Source organism: Solea solea, chromosome 20, assembly GCF_958295425.1.
Source record: "Solea solea chromosome 20, fSolSol10.1, whole genome shotgun sequence".
Lineage (NCBI taxonomy): Eukaryota > Metazoa > Chordata > Actinopteri > Pleuronectiformes > Soleidae > Solea > Solea solea.
In genome coordinates, this window is record NC_081153.1 from 5,680,857 (window position 1) to 5,694,132 (window position 13,276).

A 13,276-nucleotide genomic window follows, 5' to 3' on the forward strand; every position below is an offset into this window, starting at 1 on the left:
TAAAGAGGATTAATCGCCTTACGCCTCCCTTTCCGAAGCATTTCATGGAACTAAAGTGGCCTTTGCATACCTAAAAGGAAGTAAACATTACAATTATCTTCGCCCATCAGGTTTATGAGCGCGGAGCTGTTCTTCTTTAGTTTAAATGTTACAAACTATACCATTAAAAAAACAGCGTTTTAAAATGAAAACAAACAGAAAGCAGATTTTGTCCTCTGAAGTTGTTTGCTTAGAGAAACAACAATTGTGAAAAGTCAGGGCAGGGATTTCTCTAATGCAACCAATAATGAGGTGAAACTGAAACGGCAATGAGTTTCGTAAGTGTCTTTTAATTTGACGCATATTGTGCAGGGAGTAACTGACAAAAAACCGGCGGGTAACTGCGTCATTAATTCCAAAAGGTCTTCATTTCTGCCAAACGCTGCTCTAGAAATTTCAAACTAAAATGGAGCCAGTCACGTTTCTGTTTTCTCCAAAAACTCTGGAATAGTAAGGACAGCAAACGTGACCGTAGCAGAAACAATTGGGTTTTTAAGACTTAAACAGCAGTGTGGATGTAGCAAGAGATTGTGTTGGTGGTGGTGTTACCTGACCAACGATTCCCCCCATCAGAGTCCACATGGCCTGGCCATCACCGCGCAGCTGTGCGTTCACGTTCAGCAGCTCCTCCAGAGACTCACAGAGCTGCAGAGGGAAGACAGAGAAACATCATCAGACACAACGACACAACACTTTCTTCACCTGCTCGTGCACGGATGTCATAAATATAAAGCAATATAATCTAATACTATTTTAAGACACCAATATGAATACCAGTGAAATAAGTTGGATTACGTCACAAGTACATCTTGTGTGAGGATAAAAAAAAAAAACAACAAACATTCATTAGATTATATTTCTTTTACGTAATTCCTTTGCGGGTTGGAATTTAAAAAAATGGTTGACTGGGTCAGTCTCGTTTCTGTGTGTTAAGTCCAGCGCCAGGTCTGGTTAGCCCGGTTTATCATAAGCTGGTTCCACTCAGTGATCAAAACATTAAAGCATTAAAATCTCACCAATTAATGTGCTGTCTGAACAACTACTGTGTGCACTTTGTTTTCAGCTTCAGCACCACTGAGGACAAATAACCGTAAACATGTGATCATCCACAGTATCTGAGATAAACTGCTGTTTATGAAGAAAGCGCTCCATCAGAACTCCTCAACAAGTAAACTCTGGATAAATGATGTGTTAAAATGTCACAGTGAGAAGGTGCTAGCTTTTTAGCTTGTAGTTTTCTATGTATACCTTTCGTAAACATTTATAAGATCTTCTAAAATGATTAACTGCAGAGACATTTATGGAGCTTGAGGGATATCTGTAGGAACTTTTACAGCTTAAAAAAACAATATGTATGTGTATTAACACAAGTAAGACTGTATACATGTATTTAACGTTAGAAAAAAAACAACAACAGGAACTTGTGAAAATGTGAATTAATGGCACAAATTGTGAATAATTCAGAAGTTAATTCCAGTGCATTCTCACTATTCATGTGAAAAAAGTGACACGAACAAGCGCATGAATTACAAGGAGAAACTGGTGGAGTCAGCATCTAGTGACTATGAGCTGGTGTTCTGTGTTTGTAACTGCGCGCCTCACCTTTTTTGAATATTTTCAATGTGTCTACCGGCATTCTGATTACACCTGTACCCCTCAGACGACACAGACAATATTATGTCTCAGCAAAATCCATTTGCTGATGTGAAAACGTGTATTGACTGGATACAAGTTAAAAAAAACCCCATTAACATACATAGAACACCCCCGCAAAGACTTATAAGGTTCAGTGAAGAAGTGGTGTTTGTTGACTGCAGCTACGAGCAGTTACACACGTCAGTGTGACGGTTTTTGAACAGAATCTGGAAACTCTCTGCGATAAAATTCAAGTTGCTGTCAAACATCAAGCATATAAACAGGGGACCGTGCTGTATTTGTGCAAGATTAATGAAAAGCTTCACCCTGTCTCTATTGAATTGCATCACGGTCACAGGAGTATAACAGTAATGGGAAGGGTCACAGTTGGGTGTAAACATAAGTGGCTATAAAACCTTATAAGCCTTATAAATGCGACATGGCAGGCAAAGCAGTTTTGTGTGCTCAATGTCAACATTACATATGATGTGCGGGACTCGCGGGTAAAACCTTGTACTGAGCGCCACCACTATACATCAGTTATTGCCGCACTTGTAATGAAACTCCTTCACTGGCATTTTGTCCAAGGCCGAAGCCGTGTAAAAGCAACTCAAGCAGTGCAATTAGCAACGCACACTCCATTAATAACCCTTAACACGCGCCGCACAAGACTGAACGCAACATTAACTCGCGTGACTTTTATTCCGCCGGCGTTTTTTCCCCCTCACTCACGTTGACAGATGGAGAGGCAGCCTCTTCACAGAGGTCACGTTTGAGAGGAGACGAAAGAGAGAGAGATGGTCGCGGGATTCGCCGTGAAACTGATTATTGGCCACTAAAAGTGACAAAAAAAAGTTTTTCAAGAATTGTTCATGAAAATATAGGAAGTTTCTTAGCGGCCATAAAAAAAAGGCCTGGGACCAGAAAGTTACTTTGTCATAACTGCTTTGCAACTGTGTTTTTATTTGGTTCTCTTCCCTTTTTGTTGTTTTTTTAAGATTTTATTTTTGGGGTTATACAGTTTGTTTGACTTGTTTTAATCTCCAGGAAAAGACATAATTTTTTGTTTCTTTTCTTGTATTACAAAACTGCGTTTTTGTGGCTTCACTATTTGAGCGCCAGACGTGTCATGTTCAAAGCTCACAAGTTCCATTTTAAGGCAGCCATATGACCAAATAGTCAACATGTTTCGCACGAATGGCATCCACACACTTCAGCTGTACTTTGAGTTTACTTCTAATTAGCACATTAGTATGACTAAACTAAACTAAAATGATGGACATTGTGAGCATGTAATCTTGTAGAGACTGTAGTGTGGAGTAGGTCTGCAAAGATTAATCCTTATTAAATTAATCATAAACTAAATAATCCACTGCTCAGTTTGTTTTTCTGATTTCCCAGCCTCTTAAATGTGAATGTTTTCTGGTTTCTTTGCTCCACATATAGTGGAAAACAGTCAAAATCAATTTTTGTTCACATGTTCTGACATTTTATGTATAAAACAACACCTTTGAGAACGTCATTATTCCGTGGGTTTAGAAAACGCTGATCGAAGATTTTCTCACATTTTATGGCCCAAACGATTAACCGATTAATTGAGAGAATAATCGTTAGCTGCAGCTCTACATGTTGGCATTTAGCTCAGAGTACTCTGTGCATACCTGCAAGAACAGCCAAAGTTTAAATTAAATTGTTTAACATAATTAATTGCCATGATTAGCTGTGACATAAATAACATTAAATACCCTTCAGGAGTTATTTGTTATATGCAGTTGGACGGTGCTTTAATAACTTCCTGAAGCACGTCCAGCTGCTTATGGCTAACTCCTGAACATTAGAATGCCCTTGATTACTAAGAATCTTTAAATAAACATTAAAAAACCTGGAACACAATTAATCAATATGCATTATTGTGTTGAGCTTAATTACTGAATGACACAGGTAGTTTGAAGCAAAGTCACATATCAAAACTGACACAGCTCCACCAGGTGTTCTTGTTTCAGGTGATAACTTTTAACACGGCCTTATGTTTAATTATGTGTTTCAGTCGCCGCCTCAGGTGATCATTTTACTTGTAATTGTATCACTAAATTAATGTCAGACAGCAACATCGTCTTCTTTGTGGCTTGCATGTGTTATGAACCTAGCACATAGTTTTCTATTTTTGTTTTGTTTTTTGCAGATGATCGATTTCTGCCGCTCACCTTGTTGTACTCCACGTGCAGTTTTTCTTGCTCGCACTCCAGCTTGTCTTTCAAGTTCTTCTGTTCAGAGATGTTGTCCTGGATCTGGATCATTCGCATGTTCCTCTCTGAATATCAATGGGACAAAAATCAATGGCGCGATCGCAATCTTTAACCAAGAACAAGCAAGCACATGAGAGAGTGCACTGATGGCAGATAGGGCCCCCCTCGCTTCTGGCTGATAGAGAATGTTCTCAAGGTTACGGCCGGTGTTGCCTCTGTTCCACATTTGGGACCATAATCACCTTTTTTTTTTGGGTGGAGAAAATACAATGAAATTCCCAATTTACCTACTAATAATGAACAGCATTGAGACAGAATTAAATTTATCATTCCAGCACTTTGGACCTTCAAACAGAAACAGTAAATTTAACTTCACAGAAAGAAGAAAAATCAACATGTATTGACATTTCAAAGTAAACTGCATGTAACAAAGGACAAGCAGAATATTAGCGCCATGTTTTCTGAACAGTGCTCTTCATTAAGCTGCTCTGAAGGAAAACTGATGCAATGTTTTCAGTTCAAGAAGCATGGATTAATAAGTAGTGTCATCCAAGTGGAGAATGTGTCTCCTCCTCTATAGTAAATGGGGTTGTAACGAGGGGTTTGCTGGTTTGAATCCCTGCCAGGTCAAAAGGCTGGGGTACTACTGTGCAAGGTACCCAACATCCACTGCTCCCCAGGATGGGTTAAATGCAGAGGGTAATTTCCCTACGGGGAATAATTTGGTACCAAGAGTATTAATAAAAACAGTTGAAGAGGTATTTTGTTGTTAGTGAATTATTTATGTGTGAGAATAAATAATATAAGGTTATGTTTCAGCAATAAAGATGAAGTGTGGCACATCTAAAGTGATGTGTCACATTTACAAATCACAGAGGCCACTGGTCTCTGGGGGAACCTTGAGTGCAGCTAGTTCAGCTAGCGGTGGCACTTTACTGCCTCTACTAAAATTTCACACAATCATTAGTATCAATATACACCGTGTGAGCATGACAACAACACCCACTATAAATGTATCCCAGTCCTTCTCCTTATTCTACATAAGACACAACACTAGAGTAGTGTAGCTAATGTACCAAGCAAGTAGGAGATGGCGGGGTGAGGACACTGTACGTAGTCCGTTGTCAGTATGACACTAAACTAGAGCTGAAAAGATTAATCAATTATTAATCGATTACTAAATTAATCGACAACGATTTTGATAATCGATTAATCGGTTTGAAGCTTTTTTTCATGCTTAAAACAAGATTTCCGAATATTTTCTTAATTTCTTTGCCCTGGGTAACAAAGAAATCATTAAAAGTCAATCATTTTGGTTTGTGGACAAAACATTTTGAGAACAGGTTTTCTGATATTTTATGGACCAAGCGATTCATCGAGAAAATAATCGACAGATTAAACGATTATGAAAATAATCGTTAGTTGCAGCTCTACACTAAACGTAGACACTGCAGCTCAAGACCAAGAAAAGTATTTTATTTCCTCAGATGATGGAAAGGTGAAGGTTCAATAAACTGGTTGTTAAGGGAAGAAAGGAGGACAGCGACCATGAAGTAAATGAGGGAGGCACACTTGAAAAATAAGGACAAGTTTGCTTTGGATATTAATATAAATATGCCTACACAGAATTGAGTAAATTAAATGCTGGTTACACACACTGCCTATTCAAGTGCTTAAGTGTTTTTCAGAAAAAAGCTCAGAAGTGTGTGTGAGGGCGGAAACCGATCAATCAGAGCAACATGGAGGAAGGGGGGGGGTGTTGGTTTTTCATATTATGATATTAATTGTACAGATAAATGTTCTAATCTGTAAATTAAGAGAGAGGGGGTGGAGTGGCTCAGTGGTTAAGACCGGTACCCTGTGTGAGAAAGACATCATGGTCGCAAGTTTGACTCCACCCCTGGCTGATTGTACTCAATTCCATTGTAAGTCGCTTTGGATAAAAGCATCTGCTAAATGACACGTAATGTAATGTAAAAAGAGACAAAAGACAAGCAAACCACAATGGTATCTACAACGGTTCTGAGGCCATTCAATTGGAAAAACTTGCAATAATATGGGCTTTTCAGTGTTACATCCACATTATGCTTTTGCCTTCCTAAACGTATAAAAAATTCCTGGACATCATGTCATTACTCAGTCACCCTCTAAAAGGAGATATTAGTCCCTTAAATCACCCACTTCAAGATTTGAGTAGAGTTTAAAAAAATAAAAATAAAAAAAAACTGTGCAATACGTATGTGGAAGTGTACAATTAAGGTTTGTTTTCTTACCCAGGTAGTAATTGACAAAGTCTGCCGTGAGGGCGGGCTGCTTGTGTTTCCTGCGTCCGTCCATGCTGGCGTTGGTGTCGGACGTGTCAACGGGGAAGATGTCGGTGCTGATGCCCATCAGCTCCGCCTTCCTCATCAGCTTCCTGATGGCTGAGGCACTGGACGTGAGAGGACGAGGCAGCTTTTCCCGTGGCACCCACGCCTGAGGCCTGGTGTTCCTGGACAACTCTGCCTTTGCCCTGTACTGCTGCAGGCGGGTCGTGATCCGGGCCTGCAACGAGACACACATTTAAATGTTTAAAAAAAAAAAAAAAACCTTTAGCAAGTTGTCAGACTTAACATCACAAATCTGGACGTACATCATTTTCTGAAACATTATCTTTAAGTGAGGGGGCCCCAAACCAAAAGTGCTTGTGATTCAATATTCTGATACAACGTGACTGCGTTTCTTTCCATTTCATGCTAATTTTAAATATGCTTAATAGAAATCCTGAATGAAGAAATCTGATACTCCAAGTGTGCTTGGTAGGAACAGTTCAACTTAAACCAGCTTTTCCCAAAACTTCATAAAGCAACAGCCCAATTAGAATTCCGAAAATCTTATGTGGCCTCGGGTCGACCAGAAACTTTACTCTGATAAGAATGCAAGATTGTTAGATTACCATATACAGCCTATAATGTGTTTCATAAAAAGCCAGAAAGTAACACTGGAATTGAGTATCAGGCAGGACTTTGCATATGTAAGGTACAAAATTAAGTGCCCCATAAATAATTCAAATATAGTAATCCATTTGGGCTGTCGCTTCTTATCAACAATTCTGATATCCTTTCAATTTTCAGAGCTTGAGCCTTAAAATCCTGTTTCTGCTAAAAAAAATATATATATACCGCCTAGAACCGCAGCTGACCATCTGAAGTAGTTATGACATGGTGCAGCAGAGGGCGCTGACTAATGATAAGAGTAATAATAACTCATATTTTTAGATTTATACGTGTGTGTGCGGGCACCGGGAACGTCCAGATATCTTCTAAGCATTCGCATATCACGTAATACTGATTCAAACTTCTCTGGAAGAAGTAAGAGCCCTAAAATGTATCCACACAAAAATAAAATCTGCAAAGCAACTTTTGAAATTCAGTCATGAATAATTTAAGGTTATTCAAAAGCTTGTAATGACCTCTTATGGCCCGCCAGTAGTGCATTAACCACCACACTAAGTATGCGAGCAAGGTCATAGAGTGCAATGACAGAATGTTCATTCTAAACATGATAATAATATTATATCATTCTAAAAAAGGATGGAAACCCAGTTTGATCCTCATACACAACTGTATAATTCATATTTGCTCATTGTCATACCTGCTTATAAAGCAAAAATGTATTACTACAACACTTTGGAGACCTGTCAGTCTCGGCTGTGACTGACATCTCCTCCACGTTCTGCTGACACCTCGCAGAGGTGAGTGACACTTGTGACTCGCAGTCCCGTTCGAGCTGCGCACAAACAAGTGTCATTTCAAGGGCTGACGACATGTCAGCAGATGAGAAGACGAACTCCTTTCATGTGTTTTTTTTTTTTTTTAATCCACACGTCAGCGTGTACTGTCCTGGTACTACCGAATACAACAATATCCAAACATAATGTGTGAACCTCACACTATAAATAGAATAAGACGTTGCATGAATAGTGCATTACGCCATTATTCATTTGCTTATAATTAAAAGTCAGTCAGTTAATGTGACTATTCTCTTTATCCTTCTTGTCACATAGCTTTGCTAGAGTGCTACAGCTTCTATGGAGTCTGGAGACAGCTCAGACAGACCAAAACAACACTGGCGTTAAAACACACTGGGCTGTCTCCACAACAGCGGTGTTTCACACCTGCAGCCTCTACTGCAGCACATCTACTTATATAACAACTCGACATTTTATTGGATATTTCACACACTGAGGTAATTAAAGACAATTGCTTTCAATAGGAATCATGAGTTTAACTGAGCTAACTTTAAACACTCTCTGTACAGCAGTTACTGTTTTACATATGTGTAACTATGTTTTAGGATTAAACATAACGTGTAAAATATCAAATATTATTCCCTGAACCTAATCTGAATTGCAAACCCAAAGCTAGGCCTAATCTCTACTCCGCCACCGAATCAAGTAGCCAGTGGCAAACTAGCAGAGTTTCAAGCAAAATGTCTCCAGGTACAAACACACACATGCACAAATGAAAAGTTGTTGTGGGCTTTGGCTGCTGATGCTGCTGCTGCTGCTGCTGATATGGATGTATGTATGTATGAGGCTCACCTGAGCTTCAGGAGTGAGTTGCTTCTCTCTCTCCTGCAGAGAGACCTTACAGTAGGACTGCAGGGCCAGATAATTCTTCCTTTTCCACTTCCTGTCAAAGCGGTCTGCGTGCTGTTTGCAGTAGGCAAAAAATGGATCGGCAATATCCTGAGGAAGCAAAAAATAAATAAAAAAAATGCAGTGAGTGTAATGAGAAGTGTTATAATCATGATAGGTAAAAAGCAAGGATAGCTTTATAAGCCGGGCCACCTCTGTTTCTCACTAGCTAAAATAAGTCCACATAGGTCACATGATCATGGCAACATGACTCACATTTAGGTCATAGGTCACTTTTTACAGCCTGTGCTTAATGAAGCATTTTTGTAATATTTGGGGAGTTGATTTGGATAATGTTGGGATTTTCTGTTTTTCTGTTTCTGATATCCCATCTAGTAATTTTGACCACTATCAGACTGCTTTGATTTTTGTTATTAGCTCATTCGTAACGCTCAGTGCTCACACGGCACGGATCCTATGTGTTGTTGAGTCAAAGTTATGATTCATTTTATATCACATAACATTTCAGTCCTGATATAGAGTAGCAATAATTGTGTATAAGTCACAAAATTAGACCGTTTTTTTCTTTTCTTTTTGTTCATAAAAAATGAGCCAAGTGAACTCTGAACTGTGACAAATTTCCAGAGTTCATTAATTCAATCAGATTTTAAAAATGTTTTTGTACTTTTTGCTCGGGTGTGTTTATATCGTTGTGAGCTTGAAAGAAAATTTTCATCAGATTGCCTAAAGGTTGTGCTGAAAAAAACAGCCAAAATGCTCTGTGTTCTAAGGGTTAATTGTGATCCAAACTATGTTGGAAATAATGTGCGATTGTACCACTGTGTTGTCTGTCAATGTGTTTGTCTGTAAGTCTGTGCATCGGAGCGTGTGGCAGGAATACATTGAGAGGAGATGTGAATCGAACACACTGTTGTAATTATTAGTGTCAATACTGTGATGGTGGCCACAAATTAATTATAGTCTGGGCTTCAAGAAGTGCAAAAGGACGGCCTCTCCGATGTGTCCTGAGAACAGATTTGTGTTCACACATGTGAATGATTGTTGCCACATCCCAAACCACCTAACAATGTGGTTTTAGTGACTGGCTCTGAGGACGACTTCAGTCCCACTGCCGTCAGACATTCACACATGGGCTTCAGGATAAACGCGAGATTGGATCTCTCATGAAATATCTTAACACCAAGTTTGAACTTTTGAATACATTAGCAGAGGCAGTTTTTCCCGGCTACTGCATCCGTGGAATTATTTAAGTCTGACTTCTTATAGTGGAAATGAAAAACATTTTGATTTGTGCAAAAAATTAACCTCTGTGTCTGGTAATTAAATTCACATTTACTACCCAGTGGTTGCATGCCTGAGCTGATAATGCACTTTCAGTTTACAATTTTCTTTTCCACACTCATTTAACAGTGAACTTGTTGACCAAAGGATTAACTGTAATGTAAACAGTTAATCAATGAGTCTAAATGAGCATTTGTTCTGTTGTTTGCACAATAACAGTATTTTTTGAGGGATTTATCCACCCTAAAAATGAAAAGATGTCACATGCATTGTCATTATGTGATTCTGCTCCTGCAAGTGTGAGCGAGGACACGGCGATGATTGCTGGCATCAAGCGTCCAAGTAATTTACAGGCTGAAAGCAAACGCTGCCGCCTGTTGTTTTGTTGCCAGCCGAGGACTGAATCAGCAGTGAAATGACAAACAGAATTAGCATGATCATATTATCCCGCAGGTTTTGCAGATCTGCTGGAATTTAACATGTTTACGCTGGATCTGCTCGGTTGTCATCTAATATCCATTAATCAATAACTGTTCAATCAATTCATCAAAGCTCAAAAGTCATTTACGAGGCATTTTCACAGGATTCAGCGAAGCATTTTTCAACATTATATCCAGGTTGCTGCCTCTACCTCCTCTGCTGCGGCCTCAGACAGGAGTCCCTCCCTCTGTGCACAGGTCACGTGGAAGTAGGACCGACACATTCCCGCATCACAGCTGATGCACACGCCGGTCCTGGCAAACCGCGCGTCTTCACAGAAACTGCACTCCTAAACACAAAAGAAGACAATAGGAGAGTAGTTGAACATTGGTCTCTGTTAGCCCATTCACAAAACAATGATTTTCTAATACCAGTCTTTAACAATACTTAATAAGTATAAAACCTGTTAAAAACCCTCTGCTCTCCCTAGGAACTGCTCTTTAAAAAGCACTTTTGTTATCAATTAAAATGCCAAAATACACTGAGAGTGTTTCGCTGTCAAAAATGTCAAAGCTGCTTCTGGTTGCCTTTATAACGCCGCTGTTCAACAATGTCACCGTCAACCACCGTCAATCATTTTATTTCTTTCATTCGCCTCGACGACAAAACACAGAATGTAACTGCTGTTACATTACTGCTACCATGTGAGAGAGGCCGTCTGTTCATGTTAATATGTATGAGTGCGTCCCATCTGGAACTGATGAAGTTAGACCCAGGCTACTTCAATGATGGTACCAACTCAAAAGCAATGCGGGCGATTGGGCCTTTGTTTTAAAAGATCTCAATTGCTCATTAGCACCAAAAATGCAGTGCTGTATTCAAACTTCTCAATTTGTGGGACTCAAAAACAAACTGGTACTGTGGAGAGCAGGCATATATATCCAGACTACAATTAATGCAGTTTTTTAAATAGTGTGGATGTAGCCCAATGTCTCTCTGATCTGTCCTGTGAATGGTTACGTCGCTATAGTTGCTATAGTGTCAGTTGTTACCATTTCATATGTTTGGATGCACTTTATATCACTTACACACCTCTATCTCATGTACATCCTTACAATACTGACTCTTCTGACCAATACAAGTTTTTTTTAACCTTGTCAAGAATTTCAGCTCTTTCCTTGCAAATGTTCAATCCTGAAATTCTTACAACCCATCTTTTTTTTTTTTAAATGAGTGAATGTTTGGCCATATTTTCCACTGCTCAGGTGGATGAGAGTGTAAACCGTCTTCCGCTGGGAGTCTTTCAGCATGATAAGTTTCTCATGTCACAAAACAAAAAGTCGCCTGAGACTGGTTTCATGAACATGACACAGGGAGAGAGTTCAGTGAACAGGAGATTGGCAGCGTGAACATGTAGCTGATAAACCTGGCACAAACAACGTGATGCAGTCGAGTCAACACTGAGCAGATTCTCCTCACGGGAAAACTTTTAATTTCACATGGAATTAATGACAAAGGTGTGGTCTATTACCATGGTTCTCAAACTGTGCGTGTAGAGTATGTAGAAATGATAAAACATTATAATAAATTAAGTGCGGAAAGTATAAGTGAGGAAGAGGAGGATGATAAGAGAGCAAATTATCTTTATTGGGAATAAATCTGCCTCCTGTGAAAAGTCCGTAGCTGACTTTGCTCAGTCTATTTACACTAGAGCTGCAACTATCAACTGCAATCTGTCAATTATTTTCTCCATTAATCAAGTAATAGTTTGGTCCATAAAATGTCAGAAAACTTAAAAAAAATGTCAAACCTGGAAATTATGTTTTTGTCCACACACCAAAATAATGCAGTTTTAATGATTTCTTTGTTATCTGGAGCAAAGAAACTAGAAAGTATTCACATTTAAGGAGCTAAAACAATCAGAAATCATGTTTTAATCATGAAAAAAGCTTCAATCCGTTGAATCAATCAAAATAGTTAATTATCGATGAATTGAGTAATTGTTTCAGCTCTAGTTTACACCACTGTATTTTGATTTTGTGGCACTTGGTATAAAAAGTTTGAGAACCACTGGTGTAGTATTAGTATAGTGTGCCTAATAATGTGGCCTTATCTGGGCATAAGGTCATGATGCAGTAATCTAAAAGGACATCTGGACCTGCAGGAGGTCAGTTAAACCTAACTAACGCTATGCATCAGCACACTGCATCAGTATGTAAAAAGAGTACTTGCCTTGGCTCCGTATTTTGAATAATTCATTTCTGTGAGTGTCACTGGTCGTAGTTTATCAATGTCTCCAAATGCAACTCCGGGAACATAAAGTGCACAAACCACATGCACCCACCTGAAAATGAAGATGGAGGAAAAGGGACAATCAAACTGACTGATAAAGGTGAAACAGCACTACAGCACATTCAAATGGAAATCATGACCTGAAGATGTCTCCAAAACAAAAATAACTTCTGATATATTTAAGTGAATTGTTTTCTTTCACTTTGTATCTTCTCCTTTTTTTTGTATCTTTTCAGCCTTCATTGATATTTCAGGGATGCGAACAAAGGCGCAGAAGGTGACATTTAAAATGTATCGACTTCTTCGTGCTGATTTCAAAGAACAAAATCTACGGCTTGGGGTACTTTTTGAATCCAACGTAAAGAATCACAGCAAACAAAAGAAACTAAACATCTTAAAAAAATTGGCCGCACTGACTTGCTCAGACACTTCAAAAAGAAATGGATTCATAGATTTATGTAGCCCCAGACTCTTGACTACAGTTTGCTGTGACACAATTTCAAATGCGGACTTTAGGGAAGAGAATCCGAAGTCCAATATAAAGATATCCATCTCTGGCAAGCAACCGCTTCACAGTTTAATTTGCTGTGTTTTTCATGCTCTAGTGAAGTAGTAAATTCGGGTGCAGCCTGGCTGAGGAGCACTATCAGCGATAACGTGGCTGAAGTCCCCACGCTTCACATAACACACTCTTTTCTCTCACTCCTTTTCTTCCTCTATCTCC

General features: G+C 39.1%; 1 protein-coding gene across 8 annotated transcripts in view; it reads right to left on the bottom strand.

Moving 5' to 3' along the window:
* Positions 1 to 13,276, bottom strand: part of phf14 (PHD finger protein 14) — an 84,794-nt gene that overhangs the window by 59,196 nt on the left and 12,322 nt on the right. For all 8 annotated transcript variants that reach the window (XM_058618807.1, XM_058618806.1, XM_058618803.1 and 5 more), the window contains exons 6-11: positions 12,493 to 12,604; positions 10,472 to 10,609; positions 8,503 to 8,649; positions 6,194 to 6,464; positions 3,879 to 3,985; positions 589 to 684 (exon numbers count right to left, since the gene is read on the bottom strand). In XM_058618807.1, coding sequence (XP_058474790.1) covers positions 589 to 684; positions 3,879 to 3,985; positions 6,194 to 6,464; positions 8,503 to 8,649; positions 10,472 to 10,609; positions 12,493 to 12,604 — 871 coding nt within the window. The remainder of the gene's footprint in view (positions 1 to 588; positions 685 to 3,878; positions 3,986 to 6,193; positions 6,465 to 8,502; positions 8,650 to 10,471; positions 10,610 to 12,492; positions 12,605 to 13,276) is intronic.